The 25,861-nt window shown below is 40.5% G+C and overlaps 1 protein-coding gene and 1 long non-coding RNA gene across 2 annotated transcripts in view; one reads left to right on the forward strand and one right to left on the reverse strand.

Moving 5' to 3' along the window:
• SLC16A10 (solute carrier family 16 member 10) overlaps positions 1–25,861 on the forward strand; it is a 115,260-nt gene that overhangs the window by 75,572 nt on the left and 13,827 nt on the right. Inside the window, exon 3 of the mRNA XM_047860456.1 lies at positions 998–1,463. Coding sequence (XP_047716412.1) covers positions 998–1,463 — 466 coding nt within the window. The remainder of the gene's footprint in view (positions 1–997; positions 1,464–25,861) is intronic.
• The window catches only part of LOC125166569 (uncharacterized), a 65,221-nt gene continuing 43,247 nt past the window's right edge, over positions 3,888–25,861 (reverse strand). The window contains exons 3-4 of the long non-coding RNA XR_007152466.1: positions 10,396–10,565; positions 3,888–4,435 (exon numbers count right to left, since the gene is read on the reverse strand). This is a non-coding gene — a long non-coding RNA (uncharacterized LOC125166569). The remainder of the gene's footprint in view (positions 4,436–10,395; positions 10,566–25,861) is intronic.

Here is a 25,861-nt window from a genome sequence, read left to right on the forward strand (position 1 = left end):
TTATGATTACCTTAGCATATTGCTAGACTAGTGTTATTGTTCAAATTTTAATTATTAACCGACTTTATCTGTCTTAGTTTCTAATAAATAATTTGCCTTTGCTACTGAGATACAGCCTTTTGAATTGGGCTTTTCAAAAAGAAAAAAAATTAGTATTCTTTTACTCCTTACCTTAATTGTTTCAAAGAATGTAATAATATCCTTGATGTTCCTAAGAGATATGTAATTAAGTTATTTGGTGAAACTATACAATTCTCAATCCTTTATTATTGTTTTGAGGCATACGTGGCCTTAAAACTTACAAGGTGGGATCACTAATAACACACTTCCCTTCGTCTTCCGGCAGTCAGAACATGGTCTCTTGCTGTCTTGCACAATGCTGAGAGCCGTGCAGTACAGGGGCGAAAGTTGGTCCACAGCCGTTAGGCCAGCAGAAATGAGACACAACTGCTTCTCTGTGCAAGTGTTTCTGACATAACCTTGGGGAGAAAATATCAAATGCAGCTTTTCCCTTGAATAGATTGCTTAGTAAGTGTTTGGGAAGTCTCAATAAAATAATGAGTTTTTATAGTAAAATTATAATTTTCAAAAGCTTTTATTGAGACTAGGTTTTTTTGTTCGTTAGTTTAATCACTGTCATTTTACTGAAGCCCTTCCGGCACTGTCCTTTCTGAGTTGTGGAGAGCACAACGGTTCTGACTGAGTGCTGCACGGTTCACCTGGAATCCATGAAAAGAGGAAGAGGAACAAAATCACTGATGGCCTTAATGGTCGTTTTTCACATAGTTGAGGCATTTTATTATCCATTCAGATGACGTGAAAATATTTTTAGTGTCATATTCTTAGCTTATTGAGTTTTTCACCTCTTTCTGTTAAATTTTTATTTGTGTAAAATTGGTTGAAGAGCTAAAACCCACTCTTACTAGAAGGTTTTATTCTACCAAGCACTTGATAAAAATAATGAAAGCTGCTTTCTCTCTGTTTCATCTCCCCACAGCTCCATCGAGCCTCTGTACCTTACCTATGGAATCATATTTGCTTGTGGCTGCTCCTTTGCATACCAGCCTTCGCTGGTCATTTTGGGACACTATTTCAAGAAGCGCCTTGGACTGGTGAATGGCATTGTCACCGCGGGCAGCAGCATCTTCACAATTTTGCTGCCTTTCCTTTTAAGGGTTCTGACCGACACCGTGGGCCTCTTTCACACACTGAGGGTCCTCTGCATCTTCATGTTTGTTCTCTTTCTGGCTAGCTTTACGTACCGACCTCTTGCTCCAAGTGCCAAAGATAAAGAGGGTGGAACCAAAGGAGGCAACAACAGATTCTCCCTCTTTTCCAGGAGGAAGTTTAGTCCTCCAAAAAAATTTTTCAATTTTGCCCTCTTCAAGGTGACCGCTTATGCGGTTTGGGCAGTTGGAATACCGCTTGCACTTTTCGGATACTTTGTGCCTTATGTTCACTTGGTGAGTATGCTTCTCCGGCTTTGCTGGTAACGGGTATTGTTATTTCATACAGGAAAATTTCTTAGAAGAGCAAGATAGATCACGTGGAGGTTGGTCTTAAACATTATCCTGGTTGTAATTCAGGGACTCTTGAAATTCAAGGTCCCTTAAGACGAGGTCAACACATCCATCAGATCATTAAATAGAGGATAGGTTTTGTGGTGTGCTTTTGGAATTTAGAAAATTGCCAAACCGTAAAAAATGGAAAAAAAACTTAAAAAAAAAAAAAAAAGGAAGGCTAAAATACAGGAACAAATGTCATCAATACAAAAAACTTAGTTGGTCACTTTTTCTTTAAGTAGCTTACAAATCATAATCAGGGACAAAGATGGGGCAATGATTTTGCCCACATCAATAAATTATTTTTTGACAGAATGGTACAGAAATTAGGTAGGCTGTAAAAGCCAAATGGTCTTGACACAAAGAAGCATTACACCTACTTGTGGGATACTTCTGGGAAAGTGGGGATTTTATTCAGAGGATTATTTGAGAAATGTTAGTTAGCAATTTCAAATGAGGGGAGAGCAAGGATTTCATAGGAGATTTAGAATTCAAGTACTCAAGCAGTTTATTTTGTTTATTTCTATCACAAAGGCAAATTTAAGCCTCTTTATACTGAGACAAGAATAGGCAGTGTCTAAAGTATCTTCCCCTGGCAAAATTTGCTCTAAAGTGCTTATTACGTCCCTTCCTTTTTTCTTGCTATTGTGGCTAAAAATATATTTATAGTTCAACATAGTTGATAAGTGACAAGCAAAATGATGCAAAGGTACATCCTTCTGTGGTATGTATACTGTGTAAGAACTTGGATCTTTTCTAGCTCTTAGTCTTCTTTTGGATATTTGTGTAACTTTTCATTAAAGTTTCGGTGGAAGTTGGTAACACAGCTCAAGGATTTTTGGGCTCAAGCGGTCAGCTTGTAAACTATGACATCAGTCCTTTGTGGGTTTCTATGCTTAGTCCAGAAAAGAATTAAGTCAAGGAAACAGGAAGAGAAATGGTAAGCAGTCCTGGATCTAGAACTAATTTTGATTTCTCTATTCTCCTAATTCCTGTTTTGCCAGAGGTGTTGAAGAAGCACTGGGGTAACCAATGGGAGGCAGGGAAAAGGACTGGTTTTTAGTACTCTGAGTCACTCGGCATTTTGCAGAGACTGAGGTAGTAGATAAAATGACCTCATATGTGACACCTGTCACATATGTAGTGTGTGACTATATCTTTTTTTTTTTTTTTTTTTAGTATGTGGCTACATTCTGACTTCACAGTCCATTTTTACCCTTTTAGGAAGGCATATCTGAACCATCTAAAGCTTTTTTGTTGTTGTTGGAATATAGATCTGTTGTGGGAGGATCTACTTTACCAACTATCTCTTCTATAGCTTCTAGAGTTAAAACATTTGTGGTGTCCTTTTCAAAGATGAATAGATTTTTTTAAAGAAATTCTCTTGGGGTGCCTGGGTGGCTCAGTCAGTTAAGCATCCGACTTCAGCTCAGGTCATGACCTCATGGTTCATGAGTTCGAGCCCTGTGTCGGGCTCTGTGCTGACTTCTCAGAGCCTGGAGCCTGCTTTGGATTCTGTGTCTCCTTCTCTCTCTGCCTCTCCCCTGCTCACGCTCTTTCTCTCTCTCTCAAATAAATAAACATTAAAAAAAACTTAAAAATTCTCTTAGGTACTACAAAGTGAGCGCACACAGAGAAATCAGTATCTCAGTTTTTTTTTTAAATAAAGGTTTTCTGCAACTTATGACTGATTTTTTTTTTTTAATGTTTATTTTTGAGAGAGAGAGGCAGAGCGTGGGCAGGCAAGGGGCAGAGAAAGAGGGAGACACAGAATCTGAAGCAGGTTCCAGGCTCTGAGCTGTCAGCACAGAGCCTGATGCAGGGCTCCAACCCATGAGCTGTGAGATCATGACCTGAGCTGAAGTCAGACGTTTAACCAACTGAGCCACCCAGGCGCCCCTGTTTTGTTAATACCAGACATTTACCAAAGGACAAGTGGTGGGTGACTGTCTAGTTATTCTTGTAACATTTATAATTTGTAAATTAATTTTACATATGTTATTTCATCTGACCTTTACAAAAAACCTGTGACATAGGCAAAATAATATTAGTCCTTACTGTGTAGGTTGGAAAACAGATCCATCATTAGCAAAGATGTGAAGTGACTTCTTCTTCATATTCAAAAATGTTAAGTGAAGTGAGTATGCCTAAGGAAATTTAATAAATATATTATTGGTCTTTTTCTCTTTTTTTTATATGAAATTTATTGTCAAATTGGTTTCCATACAACACCCAGTGCTCATCCCAACAGGTGCCCTCCTCAGAACCCATCACCTACCCTCCTTGCCCTCCCACCCCCCCCATCAACCCTCAGTTTGTTCTCAGTTTTTAAGAGTCTCTTATGTTTTAGCTCCCTCCCTCTCTAACCTTAAAGTAAATCAAATTTCATAGTGAGTGATGAGTTAGATGGTATTCTAGATATTATTGTCATCAGGAGGCTGTAAATCAGATAGTACACAAAACAATAGGGTCTCTGTTAACTCCAATAACAAATCAGGTCTTTTTTCTGCTGTCCTTCCTTCCAGGCATGTTTTCTTAGAAAATGTATTGATATTTTTCATTTGTGATTTTTCGCATTGTCGAACAGTTATAACACTAAAAGCTGTGTTGGAGACGAAACACCAGACAGTTGCGGGCTGTTGCCATGCGGGCTGTTGAAGTCTCGTGTTTAATGGGTGCACCAAGTTGCTTGCTCGTGTTGTAAATTAAGGTTTGGATTGTGGATGCTTGCTTAATTCAGGCTTCATGGATCCAGCCTTCCCCTTAGAGGAGGAAAAGGTGTCTTACATCTTTCCAAACACAAGTAGATGATATTCAATTCACATTAAACCCTTTGTTGTGTATTGAAGGGAACACACACAAGGTATAAGAACCTGTCGAAAGAGGATAAAATCTAGTAAATATAATAATAAGAGCTGTTGTATAGTTTACAACTTTTACATACATTATCTTATTTCATCTTCACAACAGGGAGTACTTGTGATACAACATCTTTATTTCACTGATAAAAAGACTGAGGCACCAAGAGATTTAAAAACTTGTCTAGGGTCACAAAAATAGTTACTGGTAATTACTGGTGTGGCATTTCTATTCCAGAGGCAGTAGTGTATATTGGGTCAAGGTAAGGGCTCTGCAGTAAGACAGATCTGGGTTTTGTCCCTAACTAGTTGCATGACCTTGAGTAATTCTTGTGAGCATCAGTTTCTTCATCTATAAAATAGGGATAAACCCAATTGTGTAGAGTTGTAAGGATTAGAAAAAAATGTATGTAAAGCATCTATCCAGTCCTGGTATAAAAATGAGAATTAATTTAAAGACAATGTGATTGCTGATTGAGTGGCTTTAAGTGAGGGCTATAGAAGAGTCAAAGGAGAGAGATGATACCCATTTGGAAAAGGGCTTAGTAAAAGCTTCCCAGGATTGGAGTTGGGCCTTGAGCTTGAGGTTGGTGTTACATTCAGATCCCCAGTCAAGCAGGGAATTAATTTATCTAGGTCTTCTTTGAAGATCCAGAAGTACAATGAAGTGGTTAGGTTAAAAACTCTAAGATTTTTACCTGCTAGGCTGTACATGAGACTTGAGAGAAAATATGCATGCTCTGTGTCAGTCTTGCTCTTGAAGCAGGGTTGGAGGTTTTCTCTTTTAGTAGTTGACTTTTATTTCTTTATTTTTTTAATGTTTATCTTTGACAGAGACAGAGCACAAGCAGGGGAGGGGCAGAGAGAGAGGGAGACACAGAATCTGAAACAGGCTCCAGGCTCCCCCAGCTGTCAGCACAGAGCCCGATGCAGGGCTTGAACTCACAGACAGCGAGATCATGACCTGAGCTGAGGTCAGACGCCCAACCGACTGAGCCACCCAGGTGCCCCAGTAGTTGACTTTTAAAGATGAAGAATCCTATTGTTTCCTGAAAGCTGTGAAATGATTTCTCTTTTAGGCCTACCCACTTACAGTCTCCACTGTGAGGGTACAAATCTTCTAGATCAGTTTAAGTGAGGCCTAACTTTCTAAATAAACATTCCTATTGGCAGCTGCTTCAGTTTTTATTATTTGCCCCTTTTGCCTGAGAGTTGTTTTATGTTATTTTCTGGGCTACACATTTATGGTTTCTCCTTATCCAGTTCTTCGTTAGCTTCCAAAAGTATGACACTCTTAGTTTTTGTCCTACTTCTCCATCACTCTTTAGTTTCTTTGCTGGTTCCTTTTCCACCCTGACTCTTCATATCAGTGTGTTCCAGGGCCTGTCCCTGATCTTTTTATCTACTCATTCCATTGGTGGTTTCTTCCAGTCTCCAGAGTCCAAACATCTTATCTATGCCGGGGACTCTAAATTTGTATTTCTCACCCAGACCTCTTTCCTGAATACTCTGCCAGGCTTTGAGAACCAACTGCCTACTTAGTATCTCCACCTGAATGACTGCTACCTGTTTGAGATTTAATATGTCCAACCCTAAAGTCCTGATCTTACCCCCTCACAAAACTTCTCTGCCCCCCAGCAGTCTCCATCTCAGGAGATGGCAATTTCATCTTTCTAAGTGATTGGGCCCCAAACCTTGGAGTCATCCTTGGCTCTTCTTTCTTTCATATTACACTCCTGATCCGGTCTGGAAATGCTGGTGGTTCTCCTTTCAAAATATATCCAGGATCTGGCCACCTTTCATTATCCTCACTGCTACACCTTAGACCAGGCCATCACCCCCAGCCTGGATCACTGCGGTTGCCTCACAACTGGTTTCCCTGCTACCTTCCCTGCCTGCTGCAGTCTATACTCTACACAGAAGCCACCAGGGTTCCTTCAATACATAATTCACTCTGCTCAAAATCCTTCAATGGCTCTCCATTTCTTTGAGAGTAAAAACTAATGTCCTTATAGTGGCCTACAAGGTACTCCATGATCTGGCCCCTCCTGCCTCTCTGATATCATCTTGTATCTTTGCCCCCCTTGCTCACTCTGCTCCTGCCACACTGTCCTTTTTGTTATTTACCCTTTTTTTTTAAGATTTTATTTTTAAATAATTTCTATACCCATCATGGGGCTCGAACCCACAACCCTGAGATCAAGAGCCGCGCGTTCCTCCAACTGAGCCAGCCAGCGTCCCACTCTTCACCTTTTAACGAGACATACCCTGACCACCTGGTTACAACTCCCTCCTTCCTTCTCCCCTCCACAGCATTTCCAAACACCCTCACACTGCTTTTCCTTTTTTCATAGCACCCAATACCTTCTAACATATTACATAATTTAATTATTATGATTATTTTTGGCTATCTGTATATATGTATCTGCTAGAATATAAACCTCATGAAGCCAAGGTCTTTTTTTGTTTCGTTCAGCAATAGATCCTAGACACCTAGCAGAAAGCACATTGGGTGCTTAAGTATTTGTCCAGTGACTGAATATATAAGTCTAAAGCGACATTATATAGGCAATTCATTTTCTCACCATTTTGATCTTTAAAATTCCCTATTTGATGCCATAATGATTTTCCACATACGTTTATATATTTTTCTCATTTTATAGGACATGATAGTATTCATATTCATTAAACAGTTAATAACTCAAACTCAGCAAACTTCAGAATAATCAACACTCATGCCATCTTTTTTTAAAGTTTATTTATTTGAGAGAGAAAAAGAGAGAGAAAACAAGTGGGGGGAGGGGCAGAGAGAAGGGGAGAGACAGAATCCCAAGGAGGCTCCGCACTGTCAGCGCAGAGCCGAAAGCGGGGCTTGAACTTACAAACCATGAGATCATGACCTGAGCCAAAATCAAGATTTGGACGCTCAACTGACTGAGCCACTCAGGTACCCCAGTGCCATCTTTTATTTGGTTAAAAAAAATTTTTTTTGTAATGTTTTTTATTTATTTTTGAGAGAGAGACAGAATGCTAGAGGGGGAGGAGCAGAGAGAGAGGGAAGGAGACCCAGAATCGGAGGCAGGCTCCAGGCTCTGAGCTGTCAACACAGGGCCCGACACGGGGCTCGAACTCACGAACCGCGAGATCATGACCTGAGCCGAAATTGGACGCCCAACCAACTGAGCCACCCAGGCACCACTCCAAGTGCCATATTTTAACGGAGAAAGTAATTTATGTGTTTTGCCCTGACCCACATCTTTATATGCATTATGTTGAAATTATAACTTGATAAATAGGAGAAATTTCTGTGTCTTTGTCACTACTGTAAGTATGTGGAAGGAGAGAATAGGAACGCTTGGTAGCCATCCCCATTAACTAGGAAAGCTAGACAGTTGGTGTCTGCCCTACTGAGTAGCGACTGAAAATCTTAAAGAGCCTTGGGTGGTGCGTGTTGGAACAGGGTTGGATGCAGGAGCCATAGTCTGACCACAGGTCTACGTAGCTTTGGTAAGACAGAGGGCCACGTCAGTCAGATGACTGATAAATGCCTAAGAATGACAATGATAATGTAACTTTTCTAGGTAACATGAAGTGCTCCATCCTCAATACGAGGATCATGATTTAGTTTTAATTACTTTCACATCTCTCCACCACTACTCATCTTGAAAAGCAGCTATTTAGTACCTGTGTTCCTTGACTCTAGAACATGGTAGTGGGGTTGAGTTTTAGTGTTTAAGCTTTCGACCCACATAGTTCTCTATCAGGGAGAAGATGACTGACTCGTGTCGTAATCTGCAATATATGTGTTGATTAGCCTGTTTTCAAAACTTCATGATAAGATAGGAATGTGTCAGTTTTGTGTCAGGAAGTAATTGTTCTCAAAAGAAACTTTGATCTGTAGAAAGACCCGTGTATCTGATACTGTGATCAAAGACACGGTCACGGTCATTTGCATGCTGACAGGACAATTAAGTGGACACCAAGTCCAGTGGTAATTGGGGACAAACAATTTATATTTTTAAACTAGGAGTGAAAATTTAAGACCAATATGCCAATAAACAGGGCATATAGTACCTCAAGAGACATTTTATAGCTTTGATTAATGCCAGATGTTCTCATGGGCCAATACAGAAATGTCACTGTTAGACCTCACTGGCCAGGGCCCTTCTCTTCATATTGTGAAAGCAGGAATTTTGTAAACCAGACCTCAGGGTGCTGAGCCATGCAAACAAGAACAGCATACATGCTTTCATCAGTTTGAGGCTTCATCAGAGGGAGATTCAGGGAGAATCCATAATGTATCAGGCATTTTCACAAAATCTCACATAACCATCACAAGGATGAGTGTATCAAGTGTATCAAAGTTAGGGCTAAGGAAATGACTGTGCTGAGTTCAACGTCACTCACTGAGTTATGCTCAGAGCTGGGATTTGAACACAAGTGTTGGAGTCTAAGTCTCATGTTCTTTTTATGAAAGAGTCTGCTGTCCCTTCATCAAGTCACCCCACAGATGGAGTGCTGCCTGTTATCAGGCCAAGTTTCCTTTGCCTTGGAAGTTTCCCTTCCATTCTCAGAACTAAGAACAGAGGTGTTGCTGGGCCAGGGCAGCTCTCAGAGCCTGCTGTGCAGCTATGGACAGGACCGTGGAGGAAACAGGCTTCTGTTCTGATGTGATGTAAAGGAGAGGGTGTCATGTAACCGTATTTCCAGCCGTACGTCAACTCTTCTCATCTCTACTACATTGTCAATATGAGAAAACTGAATCGCTTTTCACAACCTGTGACAAGCAGAATAGGGAATATACACAGTTTTGCATTAGGTTTTGAGTTCTACAATAAACATTAAGCATAGCAGAAGAAAAAAATGGACAAATGTAAAAATTTACAAGATCCAGCCTCTTTTGGTTAACATAAGTACCATTACAGGAAAATGGAAAAAAAGTAAATTGCTTATATTTTAGAGTTATAAAGTATCCGTCCATCACTGATCATTAGTGTCCTGAGAAGGCCCTAAAGAGTCCTGGTGTTGGAAAGCTGTTCCCTCTCTCTTGCTAATGTCTAGTGTCACCAGGGTTTTTGTTTTGTTTTTAAGTATCTCAGGTTTTATTTGTTAAAATATACTTTTGAATAATTTCAAAATTTAACCATTATGTGGATATTTGCTTATCCCTCAATTGTTTGGATTAGTATCAAATTAAAGTTTGTTGAAGTTTGAAGGACCTAAATTATCTGGTGAGGGTCCTATTGTGGTTTTTATATCAATTAGAAGATGAATAGAAATAAAAATATTGTTTGAAGAATCTTCCCTTTGTGAGGCTATACTTGGACATTGGCTTTACCCCATATTTACTGGGTGATTCTGGCAGGTGGACAGAGTTGTCTGATCCATTGAGAGTACATTCTGCTAATTTATCCTTATCTCCAAATTCTGGAGCATCTCTTTTGGAGAAGCCATTGTAGACACTAACTCCAGGATTACAGAGCAGAATAGGCCTTAGTTATATATTTGTCCTGAAGGGAAGAGTCTTTAGTGCCCAAAGCCAGTTTGAGGGATGCACATCTCTTATGTATTAGCCCCCGGACTGCCCATGCCACTGTCCATTTCCCCTTTGCTTTTCCTGCTTTCTGTCCCCGTTATCTGTATCTAGTTTTTTACAGCTCGCTCATAATCAGGAAGTTTATATTCCTTTGTAACAAACTGGAGAAAAGCCCATTTACTGGTAGGCAGTGCCTGCCATGTGGAGGCAGAACTGCAAACATGGACAGCTGGTGTGCAGGTCCGCAGGCCAGCTGTGTCTGCACCCATGTCTAATTGAACAGATTCATTCTTGGAGTAACACGGCAGGAACAGCTGCCACGTCCAGAGCTCCCGAGCATGTGGTTTAGGATTCAGCGTGTCCAGTCCTCACAGCCATGGAAGGATTTGCTTAAAACCACCAGTTTCTTAAACAAATGCAACATTTACTGATTTCCCACCTTTTTATTGACGTTTGACATACAAGAAGTTCCCACAAACGTTATCTTTCACTGGAGTCTCAGGGCCACACTGTGAGATAGGCAATCATGCAAGGCTGGTAGCTGGTATGGCCAGGGCTTGAGCCTGGCTCCTCTGAAGAGTGTGACTTTTAAATAAGATATTTATGTACCTGCAAAGATATAACAGTCATTTATGAGTTGAAAGGCATCGTATGGGTGATTTAGTTGCACTTTTTTAATGAGTAAAAAAGGAAACTAAAAGGAAAAGGAACTAAAGCACAGAAAGGTTAAGTTGCTAGCCAAAAGTCACATCGTTATAAAGCTGCAGAACCACTGTAATAACATCCAGGAGTATCCATAGAAAATAAGTGGATGCCTATTATAGCCTAAAATATAAATGTGTATATAGTAGAAATAGAATTTTTATTTATTTTTATTTATTAAAAAATTTTTTTTTAGTTTTTTTTTTTTTAACGTTTATTTATTTTTGAGAGAGGGAAACAGAGTGTAAGCGGCGGGAGAGAGAGAGAGGGAGACACAGAATCTGAAACAGGCTCCAGGCTCTGAGCTGTCAGCACAGAGCCCGACGCAGTGCTCAAACTCACAGCCTGTGAGATCATGACCTGAGCCAAAGTCAGACGCTTAACCGACTGAGCCACCCAGGCACCCCAGAAACAGAATTTTTAGAGGAATGACATAGTTTTCTCACGAAATGTAACCCTAGTCAACTCTTAGGATTCATTTCCTAGTCCAGGGTTCCTTTGCCATTTTGACACATTTCAGTTCTTCAAAGTTGCCAATGGCAGTTATCCTGGTTTTGTTTTATTTTTTCTTTTGCTGATCTATTTGGAGCTCAGGGTCGAGGTTGTTGAGCCCAGAGAGTGCAGAGAATGCAGACTTCACAGTAGGATCCGTATAAACCAAAGGTTATTGTGCTTTGGGACAGGACTGGGCTGCTGAGCTGATCTCTCCTGCTGCATTGATCACTGATCACGGTAAGGTTCTGACAGGAGAAAAGCCTTGGGGCTCATTACAGCCATGTGGGTGACGGTTGCTGTGCTTTGGAAACATTTTAAAACTGATTTATGATGGAATTGTATAATCTGAAGAGTTTCCCTGTCAGTCTTGCTTGCACTATAATCAGGTTGCTGATATGGAGTTAATATTTGAATTCTGTTTTTAGTCTAGAGGCTAAAACAATAGAGACTAAATACTAGGGGCTAACATTTTAATTTTCTTCCTTCTTTTATTCTTGGTTTTGGTTTATTCTAATTATCTTTATGTTGATTGTTACTTTGACATTTATTAGCTATGCAGAATGTTTTGGTACTTTTCAGAATAGAAAGTAATCACATTGTTTTTCCACCAAATTTTCCTTTAAAAATTTTTTTTAATGTTTATTTTTTGTGAGAGAGAGTACACGCATGAGCGTGGGGTTGGGTGGGGGGAGGTGGCAGACAGAGAGGGAGACACAGAATCAGAAGCAGGCTGCAGGCTCTGAGCTGTCGGCACAGAGCCCGATGTGGGGCTCGAACTCACTGACCACAAGATAATGACCTGAGCCAAAGTTGGACACTTAACTGACTGAGCCACCCAGGCAACCCCAAGTTTTCTAATTTAAGTACAGCTGACACTTGACCAATGCAGGGGTTAGGGGTACTGGACCCCCATGTGGTCAGAAATCTGCAGATAACTTTTGGCTTCTCCAAAACTTTACTAATAGCCCACCATTGACAGGAAGCTTTACTGATAATAAGCAGCCAGTTAAGACATATTATATGTTACATGTGTTATATAATGTATTCTTACAATAAAATAAACTAGAGTAAATATTAAGAAAATTGTAAGAGAAGGGCCACATAACAGACCACATAACAAAAAAACTCACAAGAAATGTAAAGAGATATTCTTGTGTCAAATTTATAAGGCTGTTTTAAAATGAAAAATAAAATAAAAATTACATTTGACCCTTGAACAACATGGGTTTGAACTGTGTGGGTCCATTTATACACAGATGTTTTTCAATAAATACAGTATAGTACTGTAAATGTATTTTCTCTTAAGAGGCTTTTTAAAAATTTCCATTTATTAAGCAATCTCTACAACCCAACATGGGGCTTGAACTCATGACCCTGAGATCAAGAGTCATAAGCTCTACCAACTGAGCCAGCCAGGTGCCCCACAAACATACGCTTTTTGATTCATTTCTCACAGCAACCTTTTGGGAGGAAAGCAGTACTGATGTTGAATAGATTAAGAACCTTGAGGATCAGAGGTTTTATTTGCTCAAGGTAGCACAGTAGTGGAAGGGGTGTTACTAGAATTAGAATGGGTTATTCCCATTATTCTGCCAGGTTTTTTTTTTTTTTTTCCCTTGCATGTGTGTGGCTTCCTCTAATTACAGCTCAGTTGAACAGATTCAAGCATTCATTCATTTGACAAATACTGGGTACCTGCTGGGTGTGAGGATGCAGTGGTGAGAACAGCTTGATAGATAAGTACACACATAAACACATAAACAAGGTAGTTTTCAAATAGTGATGTTTTCTTTGAGGAAAATAAAAAGAGATGAAAGGTAATGGTGGAAGGTCACTTCAGCGACAACTTTGAGGTGACAGTAAATGCCTTCTATGGATGAGGGACGGTATTAGCTATGTGGAGAATATAAAAGCAAGATTGCTTCCTATTGCCCTTGGGAAGCCTAGGACATAGAATCCCTCTAGTTTCTATCTTTAAGGCCAGCCAATGATTGATGATTTTTTTAGCCTACTTTTTATCTGGTGTATTATATTGAAATCTGCATGTTGAAAATTTTAAAATCTTGCACAGGGCCCAAGGATTGCTTTTTCTTCAGATACTTTACCCACTATGTATATTTTCTAAAAATACACTACTCTTCCTCAGTCCTTGTGGTTATTACATTAACGATGAGACATCTTCTCTCCTTCACTTTATCTCCTCTTCCAGATTTTTTCCAGTGGTGTCTCTGCTTTTCTTGCCCTTCTAACCTTGCACTTATTTCCCTGCAGATCTCAACATCTGCTGCAATTTGACCACTCAGGTTAGTGAAAATTTGCTCACTTATCAGTTTTGTGCCTTAGGCAGTATTCACCAGTATTCTCCTACTGAAGATGAATAAGGATCTTTACTTCGGGCGTTTGTGCTTCATTAATGGCAGAAGTTACAGAACTACAGAACACTCTCATCAAAACAAGCTAGTTGGGTTTGGTTTGTTTGTCTGCTTTTTAGTTTTTTTTTTGTTTTGTTTTGTGTGTGTGTTTTTTTTCTCTTCCAAACTGTAATATACTAACATAGGAACTTGACAGGACAGAATACTGATCATTTACAAAGAAGTACACTAAGGCAGAGCTGCTGCTTTTAGTCAGACAATAAGTTATCATGTATTCCAAATTATATTTAGACAAAGACAAGTGTGTACAGGTAATTCAATTAGTTTTTAGGAGTGATGCATAATTTATATTCAGTACGAAAATTATCCCTAGAATGTAGGTTCCAAACTGCTAAGAGCTTTTGAAATTGTGGGGGAGAAAAAAAAATCCACAGACATTTTTAAATACCTAACTAAATAACTTTAACTGAAAACCAGCAATAGTGTATTTTTGTCAAGCCCTTATACTATACAACATATTTGATTTTATTGATGAAAACTGAGTTTTTCTACAAAATACACTGGGGAGTTCTGTGTGGGAATTGTCTTGATACCTCAGGAAATGGCAAAGAATAAACGGGTAAAGTAGACTGGATACTTCAAAGGGTAGGGACAGAGCCCCCCTCTTTGCCGCTCCATCCCCAGCACCTAGCCTGTGCCTGGCACTCAAAATATTTTTTGACCATTTCCACCCTGAGCTTATAGATTGGTTGAATTGCTAAAGTATGAGTTCTACTAATTTCTCTACTTATGCTTACTTCTTTTTCTAATAGCACTTTATGTTCTTTAAGTTCTTTCTTTCTTTTGGTCTTCACTATATAAACCTTGAAGGTGACAACAGTTTTATCTCCATCTTACATGGAAAGGCATTAGCTGGTTTAGAGACTTTCTCTGATCACGCACATATAGTGACAGGGTGAGGTTTATATAATAGAAAAGTACCCTTATCTAGTTTCAATGTGGAGTAATGGGAAGATCTGGAAATGGGTGGTAAGAAGTACATAGTTAACCGTGTTGAGGCGAGACGTTACCTCCTATGCCTTGTACCTTCTAGCTGCTTCCAGAAGATTGGGATGACTGAGGGTAACAACAGCCCAGAAAGTAGGCTAACAGATGGCCGTGCCAATCTTGACCCCCACATACATCTGTGGAGTTTAAAATATCACCATATATTGATTATTGAATTTATGAGGCATTTTAATAGCCTCAACATAAATCAGGTGTTCCTGTCCCTACTTAACTGTATCTCTACTTACGTGAACACGTGGTTTTTTCTTTTATGTTTCTTACTCAGGAGCTGCCTCAGGGATTTTTCACAGTTCTTGCCACATGTCTCTTGCTCATGCTCTTCAGCTTGCAAGACATTCTCAATCCTGGGATCAGGATTACTCTGTCCCTGTCCCACCTCTTCCTCGTGAGGTGCTTTCTAAGCTCGATATCAAGTTTACCTTCACAACAACCCTGTCACATATCTAGAGTAATATGTCAGACCCAGGACCTCCTTTTCTCTTCTGAAATAAAATAACTAGTTCATAAAAACTACCCATACACATAATTTAAAAAAATAATACCTTACTTTTAACATAAAGAAAAAATAAAGGAAGTAATTTTTTTTAAAAATCATATGTATTTTAAAAGTTAATGTGGGGTGCTCCAATTGGATGGGGGGGCACCTAATGTGGGGCATCCCAATTGGGTGGGGGGGTCAGTGGCGCAGGCAGTGAAAGAATTTATCCAAGGCAGAACAAAAAAGATAGGAGTTTACTGAGTACCCCACAAGGGAGCAGCAGGCAGGACAGCAAAGGGAGAGACTGTCCGTGATGAGGTGGTGGTGAGGGGCCACAGTTCTAGGGCAGAGTGAGGAAGTATGGGGACTTCTGGATTTTTCCCTTTTTTGGTAATCTTAGGAGCTGTGCCTGGTTATTATTGGTCAGTTAGGGCCTATGGCTATTTCAGGGTTGGTTGCTTAATGAGCGTGTTTGCATTCAGCTTGGTGGTCGCTGTGGGTCTTTTTGCCATTGCTCAAGCCTGTTGCCTACTAGGAGCCTCTATTGTTAATGCTTGGGACACATGCTACAACATGGATGAAACCTGAAGACATTATGCTAAGTGAAATAAGCCATAGAAGGTCAAACACTGTATGATTCCACCTAGATGAGGACCTAAAGTAGTCACATCCATAGAAACAAAGTAGAATGGCGGTTGCCAGGGCTTTAACAAAATGGGGAATTAGTGTTTAATGGGTATAGTGTGTCAGCCTGGGAAAATGAGGAAGTTCTGGAAATGGATGGTGGTGATGGCTGCAGAGAGGGTGAATGTATTTAATGCCACTCAAGTGTATACTTAAAAAATAGTAAAAATGGTACTGTTGTTCAACACAGTCCTGGAAGTCCTAGCCTTAGCAATCAGACAACATAAAGAAATAAAAGGCATACAAATTGGCAAGGAAGAAGTCAAATTTCACATGACATGTTGTTCTATGTAGAAAACTCAAAAGACTCCACCAAAAAACTGCTAGAACTGATCCATGAATTCAGGAAAGTCACAGGATATAAAATCAATGTACAGAAATTGGTTGCATTTCTATACACCAATAATGAAGCAACAGAAAGAGAAATCAAGGAATCAGTCCCATTTACAACTGCACCAAAAACCATAAGATACTATGAATAAACCTAACCAAAGAGGTAAAAGATCTGTACGCTGAAAACTATAGAAAGCTTATGAAAGAAATTGAAGAAGACACAAAGAAAAATGAAAAAGCATTCCATGCTTATGGATTGGAAGAACAAATATTGTTAAAATGTCTATACTACCCAAAGCAATCTACATATTCAGTGCAATCCCTACCAAAGTAACACTAGCATTCTTCACAGAGCTACAATAAGCAATTCTAAAATTTGTATGGAACCAGAAAAGAGCCCGAGTAGCCAAAGCAATCCTGAAAAAGAAAACCAAAGCTGGAGGCATCACAAGTGGACTTCGAGCTGTATTACAAAGCTGTAATCATCATGGCAGGATGGTACTGGCACAAAAACAGACACATAGATCAATGGAACAGAATAGAGAACGCAGAAATGGACCTATAAATGAATGGCCAACTAATCTTTGACAAAGCAGGAAAAAGTATCCAATGGAAAAAAAGTCTCTTCAGCAAATGGTGTTGGGAAAACTGGACAGTGACATGCAGTGGAATGAGCCTGGGCCACTTTCTTACACCATACACAAAAATAAACTCAAAATCAATGCAAGACCTAAATGTGAGACAGGAATCCATCAAAATCCTACAGGAGAAAACAGGCAGCAACCTCTTTGACCTCAGCCTCAGCAACTTCTTACTAAACATGTCTCTGGAGGCAAGGGAAACAAATGCAAAAATGAACTATTGGGACCTCATCAAGATAAAAAGCCTCTGCACAGCAAAGGAAACAATCAGCAAAACTAAAAGGCAACCGACGGAATGGGAGAAGATATTTGCAAATGACATATCAGAGAAAGGGTTAGTATCCAGAATCTGTAAAGAACTTATCAAACTCAACACCCAAAAAACAAATAATCCAGTGAAGAAATGGGCAGAAGACATGAACAGACAGTTTTCCAAAGAAGACATCCAGATGGCTAACAGACACATGAAAAGATGCTGTGAGCCAATGTGCAGTATTTGTTTCAGATCAGGAAACTGATGCCAAGATCTTAAAATCAGTAAGGAGTAGTGCTCATAATTCAACTCAGCCTTCCAATTCTCAGTCACACAAGTTTTCTCACTGCTATGCTGGCATCCTTAATCCAGACCACTCAGGGCCTCCATTTTCTTACCTATCCTCCTAAAGGGGTGTGCTTTTTTTCTTCCTGAAACCTTTAAAATCACAAGACAGAGCTGAACATGTTTAAAATACTGTTAATCACACACCCCCTCCACCTACCCCAAAACTCTGAAATAGGCTTATTTCTTAAGAAAATTGAAAAAAAAATGGGGGTAGACAATCAGAAATATGTATATGGAAATGACAACAGCAGGAAGAAAATTGACCTAGGCTCAATCCTAACAATTCAGATACATTTTTTTTTTTACTTTGATGTGATACTAGGGAGAAGGTTAGCAATTAGATAACTCTTAGAATTGACAGAAGACTCATCCCTGTATGCCTTACAAAGACTGAAGGAGAGGAGACATATTCCCTTTTCTAAAGAAATACAAATGTGGAAACATGATGCCCCAAAAAAGAGCAGTCATCACAAACAGGATCCACATCTGCAAAGCTTTTGTGGCCACAATGTATTTTCAGAGTGCTCTTTCAAGTACTGGTTATGCATGCAGACTGTGGACAGTGGCTAAGCCCTCTGGAACCATCTTACCAGAAGGGAGGGAGGTGGTAGTCTAACTCCTTCAAAGACAGATACTGTCTAAATTCACAGTTCATGGTGTTCATCCAAACTAGCCAGGAACCAAGGATCTGAGAGAGTGCTGAATCTATGCCAAGAATGAGACTCCAAGAAGGAAACTGTTCAGAATCAAATTTGGATTTAGGTAGAATGAATAAAAATTAAAATAAACCAACAGATTAAACATCTTTCATTGTTCAGGAAAGACTAGAACAATTTTTGGTAATTTGTGAAATATCTGGCATTGAAATTGTCAGGGTCACTAAATTTCAAGTTACCTCAAAATCCTAGAGATTTTTTTAAACAATTTTTTTTAAGTTTACTTATTTTTGAGAGAGAGACTGAGACACAGCATGAGTGGGAGAGGGACAGAGAGAGCAGGAGACACAGAATCTGAAGCAGGCTCCAGGGTCCAGGCTGTAGCATGGAGCCCAACGTGGGGCTTGAACCCATGAACCGCAAGATCATGACCTGAGTTGAAGTCCAACGCTTGACTGACTGAGCCATCCAAGTGCCCTTATTTTCTATTTTAAGTTGAAGTCCATCTTCTAAAATGAGGATTATTTGAACTGTCATCTAAATCCAAATTGGTTTTGATAATTCCAATAGAACATTTTGCCAAATCTAGATCTGATCTAAATAATGCTATGTCAAGGGCGCCTGGGTGGCTCAGTTGGTTAAGCATCCAACTCTTTTAAAAACAATTTTATGTTTAGTTTTGAGAGAGACACACGAGTGCGAGCAGGGAAGGGGCAAAGAGAGAGGGAGACACAGAATCGGAAACAGGCTCTACGATCTGAACTGTCAGCACAGAGCCCAACACAGGGCTCAAACCTGTGAACTGTGAGATCATGACCTGAGCTGAAGTTCAATGCCTAACCGACTGAGCCACCCAGGCTCCCCAAGCATTCAACTCTTAATTTCAGCTCAGGTCGTGGTCTCACAGTTCATGAGATGGAGCCCCGTGTTGAGCTCTGTACCGATAGCTCAGAGCCTGCTTGGGATTCACTCTCTCCCTCTCTTGCTGCCCCTTCCCTGTCTCAAAATACATAAAATTAAAAAAAAATTTTTTTTAATTAAAAAAAATAATGCTATGTCAAGAATGGACTTTTGTTTTGCCTTTTTTTTTTTAACCTAAGGGGAAAAATTTTTTTTAATGTTTATTTTTGAGAGAGAGAGAGACAGAATATGAGCAGGAGAGGGGCAGGGAGAGGAGACACAGAATCCTAAGCAGGCTCCAGGCTCTGAGCTGTCAGCACAGAGCCCAACACTGGGCTCAAGAACTATGAGATCTCAAGAACTATGAGATCGTGACCTGAGCCAAAGTTGGACGCTCACCTGACTGAACCACCCGGGCACCCCTAATGGAAATTTTTGAAAAAAATGTTTATTTTTAAGAGAGAGAGAGAGAGCGCACATGCACACATCGGGGAGGGGCAGAGGGAGAGGAAACAGAATTCAAAGCAGGCTCCAGGCTTTGAGCTGACAGCAGTGAGCCCGATGTAGAGGCTTGAACTTATTAACTGTGGGATCATGCCCTGAGTCAAAATCAAGAGCCAGAGGATGCTCAATGAACTGAGCCACCCAGGTGCCCCAAGGGAAATCATTAAAAACAAACAAACAAAAAAACAGAAAAATAAATTTTTTAAAGAAATCTTAGAAAATGTTTTTAAAATTAGACCAGGGTTTTTTGAGCCATCAGCCATCTTTCATCCTTCTGAACTTTTCTTTTTCTGTCCCTTGGTGGCCTTTAAGTAATCTTTACTCTGGAAACCCTTCCCTCTTTTTTCTGAGTCCTCACCTTTACGTGTCTTAACGGTGCCATGTGTGATTACCGGCAACGTGGAAGCCCATCTTCATGAAATGGAAAGACTGGCCATTTAAGCAACCACGCAGAGTCAGCTCCTTGTACCTCTAATGGCCCTGTTAGGTCAAAGGTCTGCTCTGCTCTCTACCTGGTCAGCTGCTGGAGGCCGGGGGGGCACCTGCTCCACAAGTTTAGTCATGATGGAGACATCTTATTAGTAGGTAGACACTGGGCTGCCTTAAGATGTTCTTAAAAATGTTAGTGGGCAAAGAATTTTATGTTTTCATTTCAAGCACATCTTAGAGCTTTATTCTGAAAGCACAGTTGATCAGATTTAACAAGCTAAAATGGCATTTGAGGCTGACCTAATCAAGGAATATCTATCTTAATAGCCATAAAGTCCTATTTCAATATTATATGGTGTAAAGGGCTTGATTTTTATGTACCCAAATCTAGGAGTTTAGTTTTCTTCCACATTTGATCACCTCACTGGGTTTGCTGGTGTACAATGTACTTGTGAAAAAACTTTCTAAGTGAATGCCTCACTTGTTTTACTTTTTTTTCTTAGCAAAAACAGAGGTAGAGAAAACATACTTGTTTAAAAAAGACAGGAAAAAAAAAAAAGGACCCAGACCAAACCCTCATTCCATTCAGAGTTCTGTTCATCTTACTTGGAAGTCAAAGGGTAGTGTAAAGTTTTGATTTGCAACAAATTCTAAGATTATCCATTAACTACTCTAGCAAGCTTTCTACTTCCTTTCAAATGTACATCTAATTTTTAAAGGGGCCAGGCTCTTTTCTTTGAGTTTATCTTTTAAAAAATGTATTTTAAGCAGAATGATCTTTTAGAGTTGATGGAATAGCTTTTCAAATGTTGAATGGATGTATCAGAAACCTACTCTAACCTGCAGGTGAATCAGAGGCAACAGGTTGAAGCTGCTAATGATCTTTGGAGTGAATAGCAAGTGAGTGAAACTGCTCTGAACTCCATATCCCTGCTGGAGAGTAGGGAGCTGCAGAAATCATTCTTTATTACAAAACCGCTGAAAATACCGTGTCGCATTTGTTACTCCGTTTTTGGATATAGCATGTAAACGTAAAAGTTACAGGTCCCCTGACCTGCCCAGCAGAGTTTATTCTTCTAGCGACAAAATGGGTGCTGATGTTTACCTGGTGTCCAGCTTGACGATGTGTATCTGAAGAGGAAGGGCAGGAGATCAGGAAATCAAAATCTTCACAGGCAAGGACAGTTGATGACTGCATTACGGGAATCTGTTTATCTCTCAGAGGGCACAGTAACTGCAACAGCCGTGGATGATAACTGTTGTTGATTTTTTCCTGCTCAGTTCTGCAAAGGTAGTTGAAGTTCTACCAGTTCCAGAGCCTGCAATGCTCTGGTGAAGCTGTTTTTGTCTTGCTTTCCTGGCCTCCCGAAGTTACTGCCTTTTTTTTTTTTTTTTTTTAAGCACTCCATAGTGGAGTCAGCAGCTGTTACTTCAAGTCCACATCTTTAAGTAGCCTGTAGTCCCTCTTGTTTAATTAATTATTCCCCAAAGATATATAGTTTAACTTCTATGTACAAAAGTTTTATCATATCCTTTTTTTCTTTTTTAACGTTTATTTTTGAGACAGAGAGAGACAGCATGAACGGGGGAGGGGCAGAGAGAGAGGGAGACACAGAATCGGAAGCAGGCTCCAGGCTCTGAGCCATCAGCCCAGAGCCCGACACGGGGCTCGAACTCACGGACCACGAGATCGTGACCTGAGCCGAAGTCGGACGCTTAACCGACTGAGCCACCCAGGCGCCCCTATCATATTCTTTATGTAATAAATTATATACATGTTACATAAAAGACACTAAGCTAAAACCACCCATCCCCTTAAAACGCTGGAGGCAAGGGCAGTTGAGGCTGAAGACCATCATAGTAATGGCTAATACCACAATTTTATAAAATACTGTGGATCATTATTGGACCTTTTTTGGCCAGTGACCTCCTTGTTTTGCTGGTGTGTGCCACCACTGGGTTTTAAGGGTTTCTGTAAGTAAAGTTATGTAGGGTTCCCTTCTGTTGGGTATTCTATCGTGCAACTATTTGTCAAGGAGAAACTTGAGTTTCTGCTGCACTTACATCAGTTTTATAGGAGCTGTTTTTATTCTGTGGTCACCCATTTAATTTTCTTCATGGTTGACTCAAAGCCAGAGGACTTGGGCTGGGTTCTCCATGGAAAAACACTGTCTGATGTCTCCCTGTGTCTGGCACTGTCACTCCTCTGAAGAGGAAGAGGTAGAGAGGGAAGAAGCCAACCCAGCAAGATGACTTTTTCTCTTTTTTAATGTTTGTTTTTGAGAGAGAGAGAGAGAGAAAGCAGGGAAGGGGCAGAGAGAGAGGGAAAAAGAAAGAATCCCAAGCAGGCTCTGTGCTGTCAGCACAGAGTCCACTATGAGTCTTGAACCCATGAACCATAAGGTCATGACCTGAGCTGGAACCAAGAGTTGGATGCTTAGGACGCTTAACTGACTGAGCCACCCAGGCGTCCCACAAGATGACTTTGTCAGGCTCCTACCTCAACCTCTCAAAAGGGAATCCGCATCTAGGCTCTAGTGAGGGGAGAGGAACCACTCCCTCTGGCTGGTCAGAAACATGTCATCCAGGGGCGCCTGGGTGGCGCAGTCGGTTAAGCGTCCGACTTCAGCCAGGTCACGATCTCGCGGTCCGTGAGTTCGAGCCCCGCGTGGGCTCTGGGCTGATGGCTCAGAGCCTGGAGCCTGCTTCCGATTCTGTGTCTCCCTCTCTCTCTGCCCCTCCCCCGTTCATGCTCTGTCTCTCTCTGTCCCAAAAATAAATAAACGTTGAAAAAAAAAAAAAAGAAACATGTCATCCATAGATGAATGAACGGTTGAACTGCCGTTTACTTGGAAGTGGGGATGGTTGGGAGGAAGGGGAAACTGTGAACTGTTCTTTTTTTTTTTTCTTTCTTTCATGCATGATGTAGAATGAACAGATATTTTTGGATATGAGTTCTTGGATGACAAAACAATAAAAGGGTTTCACACAACCCACAAATGGCTTCTATGGGTAGCAAATGTTGCTTGAATGATAAAAAATGTTTTAGGAGCAGGCAGCATTCAAGTTGTCAGCAAGGTTTTGGTAATCCCTGACAGGCGTGCAGCCCTGGAGTAAATCAATGTTTGAGGACCTAAATACAGGACTAATTCCTACCCTGAAAATACATTCAGATAAAGTCAACTTGAAACAACTGCTCTATAAAATGAGGTTATTTTTTACGTAGATAGTGGCCTCTGTTGTAAGTTCTGTGTTCGTTTATAAAGTTAGGTTAAATAGGGAAACATCTACCCAACATTTTTACGTCCTTATCCATGTAACGCTTTTTGAGAGATATGAATTTGGCCTAATAGTCATGCTTTCCGCTAAATTAAAGTGCATGGCAGTCTCCAGAGGATGAGACATTGGCAGAGATTCATCAAATAGTCTGCAGCAATCATGGGAGACCAGGCTGAAGTAGAACGCACCAGATCTCCAGGGAACTGCTACCTCAATTAAGGAAGGATCTCTAGGACCCAGAGACTAGCATCCCTAGACTCTGTTCTCCGACCCCCCACCCCCACCCCCACCCCCTAGATTCCCATACTTACCGACTGTTTTTGAGCTTGCAGATTTGGGCCGAGGGTGAGGAGGTGTATTGGAAGCTGAAGTCCTTGTTTTATTTCAACAGCAACAACAGCAACACATTTCAATGAAATAACACCCCTTATAGTTGAAGAACTAAGTTTCCACTTAAGCATAATTTGGACTTAACAAACTCACCCACTTTCAAAAGGCCCAAAACAATTCACCTTATTATCCATTTTAAGGATCTTAAAGTAGAGCAGGGGGAAAACTAAACTAAACCACTAATGAAAATAGCAGTTTGGCAGGCAAGTGTTCTTAGTTTCATCAAAAGAATGACTGGTAAGTTTAGTTTAGTTTTTTTTGTTTGTTTTTTGGGGTTTTTTTTTGTTTTTAATACTGAACAATATCTTTTAAAAAGTTAGATCCTTTGGGTACTTACTGAAGTAGATTAATACATTAAGTCTGGATTCAAATTCTAAATAAGTTGATGAATACACATAATTATATTCTACGTGCCTTAAATCATGTTATTCATTTTCTTCGGAATTGAGCTGGAATCCATCTTTCCACTTTGTCTAATTTCACTTACCAAGAGTGATAAAGGCCTGGAGGAATAAGCCAGTTTGAGGTCACCTTTATCAACAGCTACCTTATCTTTGCAGCCACAAGTGGATTTCTTAGACCAGCACTGTTCAATAGAAATGTAATGTAAGCCATATAATTTATAATGTTCTACTTTCCATAGTTAAAAAAAATTTTTTTTATGTCCATTTATTTTTGAGAGAGACAGAGTGTGAGTGGGGAGAGGGGCAGAGAGAGAGAGGGAGACACAGTATCCGAAGCAGGGCTTCCAGGCTCCGAGCTGTCAGCACAGAGCCCGATGCGGGCCTCAAACCCACCAACCGCGAGGTCATGACCTGAGCCGAAGTCGGACACCCAACCTACTGAGCCATGCAGGCGTCCCTCTACTTCCCATATTTAAAAGAATTAAAAACCGGGGCGTCCGGGCAGCTCATTCGGTTAAGCCTTGACTTCAGTTCAGGTCATGATCTCACAGCTCGTGAGCTCAAGCCCTACGTCGGGCTCTGTGCTGACAGCTCAGAGCCTGGAGCCTGCTTCAAATTCTGGGTCTCTGCCTCTCTCTGCCCCTACCCTGCTCATGCTGTTTCTCTCTCTCTCTCTCTCTCTCTCAAAACTAAATAAACATTAAAAAAAATTAACAACAAATGAAACTAGTTTCATGATATATACAATATATTTTATTTAATGTAGCCAAAATATTATTTCAACATGGAATCAATTTTTAAATTATTGAGATATTTTGCATGTTTTTCCACTAAGTCTTCTAAATTTTCTGTACTTTGCACTTCGAGCACATCTCAATTTGAAGTAGCTACTTTTTAAGTGCTCAGTAGCCTCTGTGTGGCTAGCAGCTACCACATTGAACAGCACAGTGTTAACAGCGTGTGTGTAAGGAGGCAGCTGGAAGTGAGGCTGCAGTAGCAAAGCTTTTATCTATTGAAGCAGGAGCGGGAGCTTTATCCTGAAGGCTGTGGGAACCGTCAAAGGATCTCAGAGAAGTGTTTTTCGTTTTGAACTTAATCTGGTGGTCTCAGAGAATTTAAAGATGCAGGAGTGGGGGGCTCAAGCCAGAAGCATGCTAGGAGGCTGTTGTTGTCTAAGTGCGTGATGGGAGCCCGAACTGAAACACAGGGAACACAGACCAAAGGAAGTGTGTCTGAGAGGGGGGAGGAGGTAAAATCATCAGAATTTGGCGGTGACTCCTGGATCTGCAATCTAGGATGCTTTTCAGGTTTCTCCCTTGGAGAGTTGGGCCAAAAGTAGTAGTGGAGGGAAGGCAGGTTGTGAGGGGGAGAGGAGTTCAGCATGAGTCATGAGGTGTCTTTGGAACAGACGGGTAGATAGGCCTAGGGTGACATGCAAGAGTTTATACAACAGAATGTGTAGCCTTAGAAGCTAGAAAGGCTGGGTAGGAACAATCAATACTTAAGGTGCCAATGAAAACTTTAGGCAATAACAAGAATGGGATATAAGGTGGAGGTCATCAAGGACAGCTTTATAGAAAAGGTGGGATTTGAGCAGAGTCTTAAAGAATGGGTAGGATTCAGAAAGTCAAAGAAGAGACAGCAGAAATGTAGAGAGGTAAGAAAGTATGAGATGTGTTTAAGCAACACTATTTGAATAAACCTGTCCTGCTGGGCCAGATGGGATTAGGGCTGAGATCAAAGCCAGCCTAATGCAGTTTGCAGACTGGCATGGGGTTGGATCCTGCTGTGTTGTAAATTTAAGGTAGGTGCCAACATTTCCACAAAAAATTTCTGACTTCCCTTTAAAATAAAAGGGGGCTTAGAGTATGTGTTCCCTCTCTCCAGGAAGTCTCTTTCACTCCTTCATGCCACTTGCCTGAGTCCTGTAGATATTTGAGTTTTCTGCTTTTGAGTCAAGGATCAATAG

Source organism: Prionailurus viverrinus, chromosome B2 (assembly GCF_022837055.1).
Source record: "Prionailurus viverrinus isolate Anna chromosome B2, UM_Priviv_1.0, whole genome shotgun sequence".
In the NCBI taxonomy this organism is placed as follows: Eukaryota; Metazoa; Chordata; class Mammalia; order Carnivora; family Felidae; genus Prionailurus; species Prionailurus viverrinus.